The 14,904-nt window shown below is 34.3% G+C and overlaps 1 protein-coding gene across 1 annotated transcript; it reads right to left on the bottom strand.

Moving 5' to 3' along the window:
• Window positions 1–341: 341 nt before the first annotated feature.
• On the bottom strand, window positions 342–9,529 carry LOC137933021 (lipase member H-like). Its single transcript, XM_068776747.1, has 7 exons — window positions 9,366–9,529; window positions 7,522–7,567; window positions 6,605–6,869; window positions 4,647–4,795; window positions 2,399–2,631; window positions 1,140–1,296; window positions 342–490 (listed from the first exon to the last, which is right to left on the bottom strand). The coding sequence occupies exons 3-7, from the start codon at window positions 6,851–6,853 to the stop codon at window positions 400–402; spliced, it is 879 nt and encodes a 292-aa protein (XP_068632848.1). The 5' UTR covers window positions 6,854–6,869; window positions 7,522–7,567; window positions 9,366–9,529; the 3' UTR covers window positions 342–399.
• Between the last annotated feature and the right edge of the window lie 5,375 nt (window positions 9,530–14,904).

Genomic DNA, 14,904 nt, shown 5'->3' with positions numbered 1-14,904 from the left:
TAAATTTTGACATAATTATCGTGTTTTACTAGTGTAGCCCTTTCATTTGATACCCATATTGAGGGGGTTGAGGAAAAATATGTAATCCGCCATTTTGTATCAGCGGCCATCTTAGATTTATAATGTTATTGATTTTATTATATTGTATTGTCATCTAAATTAAATGTGTGTACCAAATTTCAGATCAATCTGACAACGGGAAGGTGTTTAAATTTCAATTTTTAATTTTGAACCAAATAAATAAACATATAAATTCCGTACGGGTCGAACTAAATAAAACCGTTTAAAAACAAGTACTGTTTTATTAGAAATAATTTATTTAATTTGATAACTATGGGAAATGAATTTTATTGAATAAATTGAATTCCTCTATAGCTATATATTTCCTCTATAGCATTGTCAAGAAACTCGATTTTTGGGATTCGTGCCGTCTTGTCCTTTGCTGTATGGCGGTCGATCATTAGTCACGAGATAGTAGTTTCCGCGGGCACTGAAATTGTAAAATTGTATTAGTAAAATGTTAGTTTTCAAATTAATAAAGTGAATTGTTTAATGTTTGCTGTGTCAGAATTTAAAATTATAGAAACACATTTGCATATACAATTGGTATCACAAAAACATTCTTATAAATATTTTTTTTTTTTAACTTTATATGGCATTCATGTCATATTATTTTTAATAATGGCAATAACTGTTCTGTGTGATTATAATACACTTAGGTTAAGAGTTATACTAGGAATATTGATTTACTCGCGTAAATTCAAAATGTAAGCGCGGTTTTATAGTGCTACCGAAACCGCTGTACCTCGCTTTCGATATGCACGCGGCGAAACTACTAGGAGTATTGGATTACACCATGTGCTTAGTTTACACACAGTGAATTGTTACAAGTATAAAAGCCTAAGAATGATGTATATATAGCTCTTTTTCCAGCAAAAAGCTCTTTAAAGCCTCTTTACACTGTATAAATTGGTCACTCTGAAACTCTTACAAAGTCAAAGTGCAAAGTCTGCAAATGATGATTTTTGAATAGGGTGTACTATGTCATAATGGCAGCGAAGAGCTATAAGTTCACTCTTTTAAACCTTTTACATCTGTAACCAATCAGCCTGTATATAATAAAAGATGTCGGTACTAACTCAAGCGAAACATATTCCCCCATGTATGCCGTGGAGTTTGATTCGCCGTTGTTTTGGATCCAGGTCTCGTAGTTCGGCTCTCCGGCGGCGAGGAAGCAGTCGCATATGGTTATGGACTCTAGAAAATACACGACGCTGCGTACGTGACTGCACAAACCTGGACAAAAGACAAATTTAAACTTGACATTATCCAACTGTTTTTTTTTAAACTAACTAACATCGATTCCCAGTAATGTAATGCTAAATGCCATGTCGCACGGTCAGTATTTGGGGTTCGATTCTGACACATATTTTGTGTGAATTGTAATACATAATATAATAAGACACTAAGAATTTTTTTAATGAAGGAAAAAGTTATCACTATACATGATGATCATATAAATTGTTAGATGCCCACTGTAAGGCTTCGATCAAAAAGATCTACGATGATTGGTCTTGCGCAGCCTGCATCCAGCAAGTTTCCGTGAACTTAACAATGACTTGGATCCAGCTAGTAGAGGACTTAGTTTGGACAATGGGACAATGTAATGATAATACATAATTGATATAGGAAGGACAGCGTTTTTAATTTACAACAATTTTAGATTTTTAAATTATTATTATACCGAGTAAAGTCACTGCAAATAAAATAACATGTGCGAAAATAAAACGTATTACTAGAGTTAACGATAATTGTGTTTAGCTTTGAGTTTTTCTTATTTGACTAATAAAACACAGGATATTGAGTCTCGGTGTATTGTTACGTAAATTTTCCCTCCATTTTTTTTTGTTTTCTTTCAGCATAAGGGAAACGTGTGTGCTCGTGTAGATGGTTATTTTAGCTGTAAGACGTCCACAGCTGGACATAGGCTTCCCTTATAGCTGTCCGTAACAATTCAAATCAAATTCAAAATATCTTTAATCAAGTAGGCATTTATATACGCTTTCAAATAGTCAATTTTTTTATTATTATAAGTAGTAAGCTACCAGCGGCTGATATGATGAGAAGAGCCGGCTAGAAACTTAACATTTACATGAAATTTAACGATTTATTATGTGTTAATTATAATATTAATTATATTAATAAGACAATAAACTAATTTCCATACATTTAGATTAACTAAAAACTCTTATACTATAATAAAATGAATTTAATAATATGCTTTTAGCTTTAGATTTGAAACTAAGAAAAGGATGGTCTAAGATATCTTGACTACCACCCTGTGGGTGGACGTTCCTGGATATTTATCGAAAAAATATAATTTAAAGACACATCTTACTCTCGTCACTAAGAAGAGGAGCAGGTCTAGAAGGACAGCCTGGTTGCTGTTGGAGCCCGGGTTTGTCTTCGTAGTTGGGCCAAAAGTCGGCTGTCCCCGCTGATTCCGAAATGCCATATCCGCCGGGATCGCTATGTATGACGTCTACGAATTTCGCGCTGTCATTGTTCACTCCTTGTTTAATGGTTAGCAAACCTTCATATAACGGTTTAGCTGGATCCAAGGCTGTAACCCTAATACGTAAATAAAGCGATTAAATTTTAATTGTTATATCTTACGCAATAGTTTTGTAGCGACCTTCTTGAGGAAAAATGACCACTACCGTGTGGAGGTATCTAAATCATCAATTCATCCGCCCACATCTGGGAAAGATACCCCAATAGGTTTCCAACAGGACCGGTTGTAAACAGTCTCCATCCAGTGTCCGATGACTATAATAACCTCGCCACGGCTTCGACAACGTGGAATTTTCCTAGACGTCACGCAGACCTATCGTGTACTTCACTAAGTGCAGCTGGACACGGTACTGGTCCAGATGTCCACGGTCACAGGGGATCCTCAGAGAACCTTCAACGGTTTAAGCTCTAAGAGAGTTCCTCGTGATGCTGTGAACCGAGGATGGACCAGACCGTGCTGCACCTAGTCACCGGCTGTCCCGCATTTCTAAGATAAATGAGGAAATAGACAGTGGAAACATTGCTTCCCTTTTGCACTACTTTGAGTTTCGCCCACCAATTCTGAAGTACTGCAGATTTTATGATGGATGAATGAAAGAAAAAGCATGTCAGATACTCTGAAGGGAGAAAGGAAAACAAATGTTATCAAATAAATATATCTAAAAAACTTATACCCGAAATTGTTACGTCCCTGTGCCACACGGGAAAAACAAATTAAAAAAAAACAAGCTCGCCTGTCCAAATTGTAGGCGAATGTCCATTATTATGCTTACCATTCCGTTGTCTCCATTCCAAACCTTATGCACCAGACTAAGTCTATTAATTTTATCTATTCGCTATCTAATTTCTCACCATTTAAAATTATTGTCTTTATATATATTCATATATATTTTTATATTAATATATATAAAGACATAAATAATTAGTTTAGTCTAAAAGTTATGAATCAATTAAGGATTAATTCCCTTTATGTGATATTATTAATTATTATTTTATGTGAGAAATGGGTGTTAATAATCAGTCATATAAGATCACCATCGACGACAAGACCAAAGCAGGACGAACATCCACTTGGTGATAAAGATAAAATTGAATTAACATTGGAACTTTAAACAGAACTCTTATTGATCGCTAACTTAATATTTATACTAGTTATCTATTTTATTTTTAATTCTACTCTGCTTCGCAATTTGTTATAGATGTGGAGATGAAGCAGGAAGAAACTATTTCTAAGTAAGAAAAGGACCAATATTTAGCCACTTCCGCACATGCAGTGGTAGTCGTGCAACAAAGTGCACTGCCCGCCGACTCGCTGATAAATGCGTATGCGGCAAACAATGCGAATCACACAACCGCCACCGCCAGAGAACACCGATTAGTGCCAAAAACTCTGTGTTAATCGGTGTAACATAACTTCTGAAGATTCCCCGTGGAGTGGTGAAACACGTGTTGAGTAATTTGGCGGTGGCAGTTGTGTGATTCGGATTGTTTGCCGCATACGCATTTATCAGCGGGCTGGCGGGCAGTGCACTTTGTTGTACGACTACCACTGCATGTGCGGAAGTGGCTAAGTATTGGTCCTTTTCTTACTTAGGATGGACTTCCGCAAGGTAACGCCTGATTCCATTAAATAAAAAGAAACTATTTCTATTTTAATAATTATATTACACTAGGTGGACAGTAAACCGTATTATGGTAGTCGGAAAATGCTACATTCAGGCCTCTACCATCTGGTCGTATTAGGAATCTATAAGGAAGACGTATAGATAGCCGTGGAAGTTCTACGGGTAAAATAACGATGACATGATTTTGTTGTTGACGTGGATTAAAGGTATTTGCCTTTTGAGGTTGGCATGTCATCTCATCTTAGTTATAACTCGGACCTCGACTTGAGTTAAGAAACTATCCAAGGGTTCTTTAGAAGGTCGAGTTATAGATATTATGGGATTTTATTTATCTGTTGATCATTTCTATTATTCGGTTCGTTTGATTGAACCAAGATAATCTTTTTTAAATTTTTCTGTGTAGATTTGTTATTGAAAAAGTAGTAATGATAAAGTGAGTAATCTTACCGTGCTATAACTCCGCCTTCACTGCGTACTTTACTTCCAGTTATGCCTGATATCTGTGCTCCAAGCGAGTGACCGATGACATGGACTTTGTCAAGATTCAAACCTGCGCCGCTTAACGTCATCAATGCGGTTGCAAGTTGATTTGCAACCTATGAAAAATGTGAGAAACTTAAAATATATTCCTAAATAAATAATAATAAATGCCAATCAACTTTCTAAATAAGATTAAGGTATGTATGTGAATAGATTCATTTGTTAATTTTAGTATATGCAGGAATTAGTAGAATTAGTTCTGTATTTTATTAATTATTTTGAACTTGTATGTAATATTGTTAATTTTATTGGTAACCGTAATAAATAAAATAAATATAGTGCAATCCATGTATTTCTTGATCTGTATGTAGCAATCTCATAATAGCGATGTTACATAGCTGTGAAATGATGCATCTACTGGTTAGGAAGGGTACCACGGGGTTTCCTGGAGAAACTACGGCACCGGTCGTGGCCGGACCATCAGGCACCGCTGATGCATGATCAATGCTAAGTTAATTTTATGTATATAGCGGAAACAATTAGCTATACCATCATGCTTGATGTCATTATTAGATCAATAGATATCACGCATGAATATTGAAATTCAGGTTTATATTAAACGAGAATAAGAGGCAGAGTTAGGTAATCTGATATAGTAACTAGGATATTAAGAAAGCAAATATAAAACTAAATAAGGCAGTATAAGATCTCCGCTGCTTTAGGGTAGAGGTGTATGGCTACCAACAATAAGATATAAACATAGTAGCGTATTCATTTGAATGTTTTGATACAAGATTGTATATATCTTTCGTATTTATGCGATATGATGGTTGATATTTGCTTTGTAATATTCAACTGTACAGTTAGTTAAATTTTGTTAATTTGGTGGTTTAATTTTTGTTATATGTGTCATTTTTAACTTGAATTTCGTTATCTCAAGATAATAAACGAATGGCATAAATTATACTGCTATTCCTAATAAATTTTAAGGTTATTGTCAACTTTTTGAGCAATTCAGTTAGCTTTACACACAGGACGATTTATATTGTGATTATGTATATTTGTAAAACAATTATCTGCTTGGCGTAAAAAAGAAATATTTTGAGATAATTAAAAATGGCTTTAAAATTCGTAACGAATATGTACAGATCAGATCACATATCACACTCTTTTAAACGACTAATATGTAATACACATTCACGACTATAAATCTTTTATACTTCAAACATTTCACTATGTATGTATATAATTTCCATCGACAGAATATTTCAAAACAATCTATTGCTTATATAACATATGTTTATTTAAACAAGAAGGCCAGCGGCCATCTGTAATTATAATAACCTAGAGTTTCCGGATTTATGTTTCGAAAATCCGGTATTCAGGCATATCTGCAAGTCAGGTCTCTCCCAAAAGTCTGCTATTTGCTATTTGATGTATTAGATGTTGTGCTGCTAGTCGGTCTAGGCTTTTTGCAGCTTCATTGAGCCCGTGGAAACAGAGGTCCACGGACTAAAAATTTTACGCTGGGGATCGTATCTCAGTTACGACGAAGACGTCTACAAGTGGAAAACTATAACCGTGTAAGTGTATAATGTAGTGAGTGGGGTGTTGAGTATGTAGCACGAAGCGAGGACTATTTGGCGGTCGGGAGAGACACAGGCATCTCCGGACCGCCCTCGCTTGAACGCGGGTTAGGCGTATGCGGTCGCCGTGTTATGTGTAGGTGATCAGTGCACAACCATGATCGGTTTTACGTTGCCCGCATTTAGCGACATCGCTACCTTCACTATGTTGTTGGCCCGCCTATTACCTAGCCTCGTGGTCGCTTCTTGAGAAGTACTTCATTGGCAATCGTGAGAGACTTCGGTTATTATTTGGATCTCCTCATTTTAATTACTCTCTTTGAGTAGGTACCAACTTACCTTTTCTGTGTTTATAACTGCACGTATGTATCCCAGAACTACCCAATTCCCTTGCTTGGCCTCCTCTGCCCAATCCAAGTAGATAACGTTGAGTCCACCCTTGTACAGATAGGTGGATATAAAACCTTTGCTCTCTTCTGCATTTACATCGCGGTTGAAGCCTGATATAAATATTTTCGTCACCCTCTCCGGATCGATGCAAGAGTTATTCTGTATAAGCGGTAACGGTGATGATAATGGTGTGATCATTGGATCGTCTAGTGAACTGAAAGTGTTAAGGAAAGATATTAAATTGTTATATTTGTTTTATAGATAGCTCAGGTAGTCTATTGTTATGGGTAGCGATTTAGGTGGTGAATGTCAGAAGGGTGGCGCGCAACATAATATTCCATATTCTATTCTAATTAAAAAAAAAATAGTAGCCAATTTAATGAGAAAGCTATTTTCACAAAACGAACGCCTGTCTAAAATTTTAAATTTACAGTTCTATTTTTATTTGTATTAGGCAAACAGTCAAACTTAATATAAAACGTCATTAGTTTCATATAATATTAAACAAATTTAAATGTGTGCTCATTATAGGAGTACACAACCCTGGCCATATTAATTGTAGCCTTTAATTAAACGTTAATAAAGAATAAAAAAAAAAAAAAAAGCATTCTCTAAATATTAATAAAATGAGCAACATATAATTGATATTAAATTATTAAAAACATAAACATTATTATCATATGATGGTGAATATTAATACAGAAAATTAGATAAATACAAAATGAAATATGCTTGTTTCTTTTGATATGTTTGCGCGCGTGTGTGTTTTCAAATTAATAACGGTTATGTTTCGGCCGAGATTATAGACTATATATCGTTAATGTGTTTGTATGTATGTGTATAATAAATTAATTGAATGAACTAACTCGGTATAGCATCTTAAAAAAGCTCCTTGTACACACGTCTTGAAACCTGAAAAAATATTTCTTAGTTCAAAAATAATCAAATATTTAGACAATTGAAAGATAATTACGAATTTACTTTCAGATGCTAAAAATAAAATTAATATAATACTTAAAATATGAAATGTACTTTAACCCCGTTTAATATAGTTGGCATTATTTAATGACAACTCGGTGACTAGACTCGGTGTTTAGCACTAATCTGTGTAACAACTCCTGAAGATGCCCCGTGGAGGGGTGAAGCACGTGTTGAGTGAATTTGCGGTGGCGGTTGTGTAGTTTGCATTGTCTGTCGCATGCGCATTTACGAGCGGGCTGGCGGGCGGTGCACTTTCATGCACGACAACCACTGCATGTGCGGAGGTGGCTAGATATTGGTCCTTTCTTATATAGTTGGCATTAACACACAATTTTAAATCGTCGGTTATTTTAACATTGTTAGTAGTAAGCTGCCGCCGGTACGGAATGCTGATCTGCTGAGAAGTATCGGCCAGTATCCGAACATTCGCTCTTTTTAAATGAAATTTAACATGTCTACAACACTTTTTGATGTATATATCATAATGTCCACAATACAAATGAGAAACATCAACAATATAACACACCGAGTTCCGTACATTTCGAATGAAGGTCCAAGACATGTTATATAGAATTTTCGTGTGTATATATGACTACAATGACACCTATGAAAGATTTGTTAACTTTCTTAAGACAAAGTTTATTTTTATTCCTATTCTTTATCATTAGTCTACCTGTGTCACTATTTTTACGTAACTATGAATTGGGTATTTGTCTCAAACTCGGTGTTCTCGCGAATTGGATGATCCACTATGCTTTAAATGTTAAATTAATTAATCCTACATTTAACACATGCAAGTAGAGTGACACAAGCTACAATTTTATACTTAGACTAGTCTCTTGTTCATTTGCTTTTGTATTAAAAGGCCTTTCAGACGCACATTTATAAGCAAGTGAAAGGGACAGATGATCGTAGCATGCGTTAACAGCTCTAAAGAAATCTAAAGATGCTTTTACACATGGAATTTTTTTCTAGTTACGTAAGAAAAAAAATTTTACATTATGTAAAATTCGGTATAAGCTGGTAGTTTTCGGGTTTCTTACTTTAATAGTGAAGTAATAAACAAAAGGGTTTTTTTATATTTCGTAGATAAAACGATACTAATGTAAACACGTCCTTAACACTGAATAATAAGTTTGTGTATTTTTTTTATTAGTCCTGTCCAACGAATATATATAGTATAGGTATTGAGATTATATTTGTTTTTGATTGTAATTAAATAAAAAGTTAAAAATAATTAACGATTAAAAATTTGACTAAATTAAATTTTTTTTAATGCCATAGAAATAAAAACATGAAGAAATTGCAGTGGTGATCATTGGAAACCAATTTGTACTTGCCTATGACAAAGAAAATCAACACAACGTTGACCAGATTATTGCTTGACAGAAACATATTAGTGACTGTTTGGATCACACTAACATAGTATTCAGTATCCGTGAAATTGTATAAATATAAAATAAACTATTAAACCGAAATTACATTACGTTAGTAATGATATGATTGTACTTATATATATCCAATTATTTGCTTATGGGGAGGAGTGTAGTTTTGTATTTAGAATAAATTTACAATAAATATGTACATGAAACAGATAACCTGTTGATTAACTTTGAATACTATTACAGTATTATCTATACTCAATTCAGGCCTAATTGCATTCGTTAAGAAAGTAATAGCTTTCTAATTCTCATTGATAATAATATATGACGTCGGGTAAAGAAATTACCTCTGGTTTATTATCTTCATGATTCAAGAAAGTGACCCTTACGGGTGGAATTGGTAAATTTCGCAGCATTTTTTCTTCTGCTTCTATATTTCTAGAGCACATGTGAAGACATTTTGACATCTTCTGATCTCTGGGTGATAGATAGGTATTCTTCTGTCAACATTGTCTACTTCAACGGGTTTATGGAGGTTGTTTGGCTGTCTTCATTTTATTTGGCCAAAGTTAAAATGAATTCGCCGGTAGAAGGGCATGGATAATTGATTTATCGTGTTAGTTTCTTTAATAGTCTTCGGTACGAGAAATATTTCCTACAAGCCTTTCGTTTGTAAATCGAACTTCTTCCTGTTCATAATTTGGATCTTTAAGGTTTTAAAAGCGTTCAAAAAAATCAAGAAGAGTAAAGTTCGTTTCGGTCGCATTTTGCTAACATCAGAAAAGTTGAATTTTTGTCACATTTTAATGATTGCATTCATCTTGTCATCAACCACCACATTATTTGATAAAAAATTAAAATTGCGAAATGTTCCATGTTACATTTTCTGGCATTAATTTTTATTTTCACAACCTTCAAAATATGTTTTAAACAATTTTTCAATTCGACAATTTCTGAAACAATTTAATCAGTAAATATTTAATTTTTGTCAAATTCAAAGGTTTTATTATTGTTGGCGATGTACCGCTTTTGCTAAACGGATTTACACAGCTTCATTATTTTAAGTATGTCTCAATCTCTTTGTTGCTAATGCCATTATAAAAAAAAACGTAACGAAGAAGTTGTTGGAAATATTTATTCAATGAAATTTTTAATAATAAATTGCAAAAAGAGCGCGTGCTAAATGATACCTATAATTAGTTTACTTAATTATTTATTTTCAAATTCTAGATATTGGGTGCGACTCAATTAATATGTTATCGTTTGCGAAATGACGAACATGAGTAAACATTTTCATTCTTACTAAGGCAAAAGAGACATCATGTTTGTAATTATTTTGTTAATTAAATTGACTTCATTAATATCGGAGACATCAGCCGTAAGTGATGCATTGCTCTAACGGCTTTAAAGTATACGGAAAGGGATGATAAAAGAGCTGCATACATTAAAGGGTCAAAATCTGTGACGTGGTTAATAGAAACCTGTTATATTGAAACTTTTGATAAAAGAATCGACATATTTGGTGAAAATTTTGGTGATTATGTTTTTCTTAGCGCACAGTCTTATTATTTCCTAATACAATTTAAAGTTGAATGACTTTCATACATTTATGCCCATTCTTTTAATTTGTTAAAGAAAGTCCGTTTAAAAATCCTCAATAGTTTTTGTTGTACTAGATAAACAAACAAATAAACAAACCATTGAGTTGATTACTCTATCAATGATTTCCAAAACCATTGATATAATTGACGGCAAAGTTAAACTTGTACAACGTTCAGTTCAACAATAAAATTTATATTCCTGTAACCAATCATTCTGCACAAGAGCATGCATTAAGAAGACGAAAAAGATAAAATTCTAAACGATTTATATCAGGTAATCTGGGAAAAGCAGGGACGAATGGATGGTTTCCTTCGCACGCTATCTGTTCACCTCTACGTAGCGTGTCATGTTACTATGGTCCAACCATAGTATTGCCATGTATTTGGTAGGGTCAATGACCAGTGGTTACTTTGATCGTCGCTCCTAGTTACTTCTGTTCCTGCGTTGGGCATATGCACCACATTGTGGAACTGTCTTTCGCTTTACTCTTCACTTTGTCTCGATGAGTTTCGAATATGATACTTTTCCTTTCGTTCAGGTTTCCATTCCACTTGCGACGCTAAATCTGTTGTTCGATCTTGACATGAGGGTTGAATTGAAGGTTCTTATCTAAAATAATGTCTAAGAAAACCTTTGAGTTAGTCAGTTCTCGCATTTGTTGGTTAATAAGTAAGCCATAATTATTACATAAAAAAATGAAAACTCCACCCAAATATTTTTCTTAACAAGAACAAATGACAGTGCACTATTTTACCATGAAAATTTCCATTAAACTCAACTTTAAAAATATGTGAGGTATAATCAGCAAAAAGTAGGTCACATAGACCGTTTAGGAAAACGGCAACTCATGTGAAGAAAATAAAATTCCAAAACAGAACGCTGTTGAACACCCATCTTTAGATAGAACTAGGCGATTTAGAATTATACACATCTATTGAGGTAGAAGAACATCATAGTTATAAAATCAACAAATGACTTATTGCAGAATAATGCGCAAGCTAGGCAAGAAGTGGCATTAATTATCTAGATAATTTATCTTTCTTTAGCCGAATAAGCCACCAGCAAAACTATGTAAACTTCCGACGTCCCTTCCAAAAAATCACAATTTAACAATATAAGACATTGGATGGTCGTAGCGTCAGTTCTGGGTTTAGGTTTCGGTGGAATCGCTGCTCCAGAGTACCAGCTCAGTCTCACAGAGTCCACAAATCGACTGTTAGATTAGTTAAATAATAGGATAAGAAATATATCCTTGTATACATTTTAAACTAACTTGACTACGTTCATAATAATAAATATTATTTGTCCACAACAATATTTTTGGTAACATGTTTCTAGTGCATAACTGTGTGATATAATTTTTCAAAGACAAGCAATTACAAAAAAAAATTAACGCATTTTGATAAGAACTTTAGGTGTAGTGGGGTTCTGTATACTAACTGAAACCAAACACTGTTGTGTAAAGTTAGCCGTATGACTGTTCCATACGGAACGCTATTCTTTTCATCACACACAACAGTTATTTGTTCCATTTAGGTAAGAGAACATACCTCACCTCATATGGTTTTTAGACCTATTACTATTACCACGTATTAAAAAAGAAAAAAACAGGCTATAATACAATTGCGGGAATATTATCATTATGAGTCCTCACATTAGCACCGCATGTGAATGTCTCGATGTGGCGACGTTACGGAGTTACTCGAAATAAAGTGTACCATCGCGAGTTACATACGTACCTTCAAGTGTTGTACTTAGGGGATCTGAGAAGTGACGACCGGACTCAATATATTATTTATGTACTTAAACATTCAAACAAAGCATGCTGTAAAAGTTCAATATATTCTATTTCTATCGTTCGTATAGATCTTTGTAGTGACGAATAAGTAAAATGCCAACAGATGTCGCTTTTTGGTTTAAACTCATGCTACAAAAGTTTTTTCTACATGCATAAAGCAGGTCTAAAAACGATGTTTCGGGTTCTTCCAAGCATGTTCTAAAGCATACTTCGAGAAGGCCTCTTCCCACCTCAACTCCCTCATAGCGAACTTCACTCGCTACTCCCCCGGTACCTCCTTTAGAAACCTCGTAAGGCGTCCTAAGGACGTCCTTACGGATTCTATCGCAGGGTTGCCACAACCCACTCACCACACACCACACGCTTCAGACACTCGCAACACTGCAAGCGCAAACTCAAACTCTACATCAACCACTCTACTGGCGACCGCTCACCGCACGAAAAAACGCGTGCGATGCCTAAAAAACAAGCACAACACTCTCCACCGTCCGTTACGTAAACGGCGTCGGCCTTCCGATGCCGCCGCCGCGAAAAGCGTGGGCGATCCGAGGTAGGATCAGCATCCTTCCTTAGATTGTAGAGTGGTCCACGCTGCCCTCCATACTTTCACTCCACTCTCAGTACACGAACAGCAACTCTGACTTGAACAGGAAAGCCTCGCCTCTACTGCCTCATTCTCCATCAGAGGTTCTAATGCAGGTTCGGAAACCCGAATGCTTTAGTTTATTATTTTCACGGACCTTTCTGTTCCGTGAACTCATTTCTGTAAAAGCCTTATAAGAGCAAAAACTTCATAGAAACAATACAATACGTTTCGGGTGTCATATGCTTACATAAGGTTACTAATTTTTACTAGGCTATTATAGAGCCTTGTATTTTTGCAAGTGGTACCTAAGCGTTTGAGGTGCTATTTATTTTTCTCAACTAAATCAAGCTGGAAATATAGTTGTGTGTTACATTCTTTATTAGTGAAAAATATTAACTAATTAAAAACCAAACACCTGTTGGTTCGTTAAGAGAAGTGAAGAGAAAGAAATATATTTACGAACGATTGGTGTTCTTACTAACTCTACCTCCACGCGACCTTTGTCATATTTCCAGTTTTTGTAAGTAACTTAAATTTACTGAATTAATGGCAAGCACCAACTCGTGGACGGTGTATATTAAAGCTTATGTAGCAACACTAGGGTCGGGCAGTTTTATTAAAACTCAGAGAATGCAGTACATGTAAAATATACGTTTTTGTTATCAAGTAGAGTTGCATGCTGGCGAAGAATTTATGAATGTGTCAACAGATGTCGCTTTCCGGTTTAAATTCATATTAGGTAGCTTTAAAATACGCTAGTTATGAAAGTTATTATTTAGTCTATCGCTGCAGAATTGATCAGTGCTTAATAACATATCAACAATTATTTTTGAAATAGTATCCTAAGCGTTTATAATAATAATTGCCTTTTATTCGGACTTAAAAGTACAATAACGTTTACATAATACTACACTTATATATAATACTTAATTTAAAATTTTTCCCACATATTTGGCGTATTTTTATTTTTTGCAAGTCCGTTTGCCAGTTGACAAAGGCTTCCTCCAACCTACTTCATTCTACTCTATCTCTGGTCACTCTATTCCATGTTACTTCTGGTTTTTGAATGTCAGAACATTTAGAAAATATATTTTTGATTTTCTGTGACTGTTTTTGGAGTCTTTTTTCCTTTTTTGTTAAAGGGTTGTGGTCTCTATCTCCCTCGTAAACCGGTCGGCTTGGGATAGAGATCCTAAGTGTTTAGGTGCTATTAATTATTCTTACATTAATCAAACTGAAGTCACTTACTTATCTATAGTATATGTTGTATTTATAGACATTTGCTATGATTACATACGCCTGTTCGTTCATTAATATATAATAAAAGTTAGAACTTTGCAGAACATTAACTAATTTTTTGTTATGTATCTTATACATCGGTAATTAATGACGATTTTGTATAACATGGTGGTAAAAGGAGCCTTTATATTCATGTACAAGGTGTGAATATGTTAAATTAATTAATTTTTATATTGAAATACGACAGAGCTAAAGTTCTATAGAGAGTTATAACTAGAAGTTATAACTTCTGTAGTATCAAGTCTGCAAAGACAGATATGAATTAAAAGAGTTAGGAATTCTATGGGCATTGAGAAAAAATGTCATAAAAATACTTTTAAAAATATGTAAGTATATAATATACATAAACAAAATGTGTAGTTATTAGTAAAAAAAACAGAAATGTTAGTGCGTGTGCGTGTGACACGTGTGGGTGGTTTATGTCTTTGTTTAATACTGACTACAATGATGTCAACCGAAAGATATTAAATCTAATCGACCATCGAATTTTGTACACTTTTTGTGTTGTTCAATATTCGCGATATAATTTCTAGCTCAAAAAAAAAATTTAACTAACTTGTTCTTTTTATTTTTTTATGCATCTTTTTATCATGTCGTCAAC

This window comes from Battus philenor, unplaced genomic scaffold, assembly GCF_028537555.1.
Source record: "Battus philenor isolate CCGP_79_NKW_IND1 unplaced genomic scaffold, ilBatPhil1.0.hap1 SCAF_12, whole genome shotgun sequence".
NCBI lineage: Eukaryota > Metazoa > Arthropoda > Insecta > Lepidoptera > Papilionidae > Battus > Battus philenor.
Note: the sequence above shows the minus strand (reverse complement) of the source record. Positions and strands in the feature narration are given on the sequence as shown.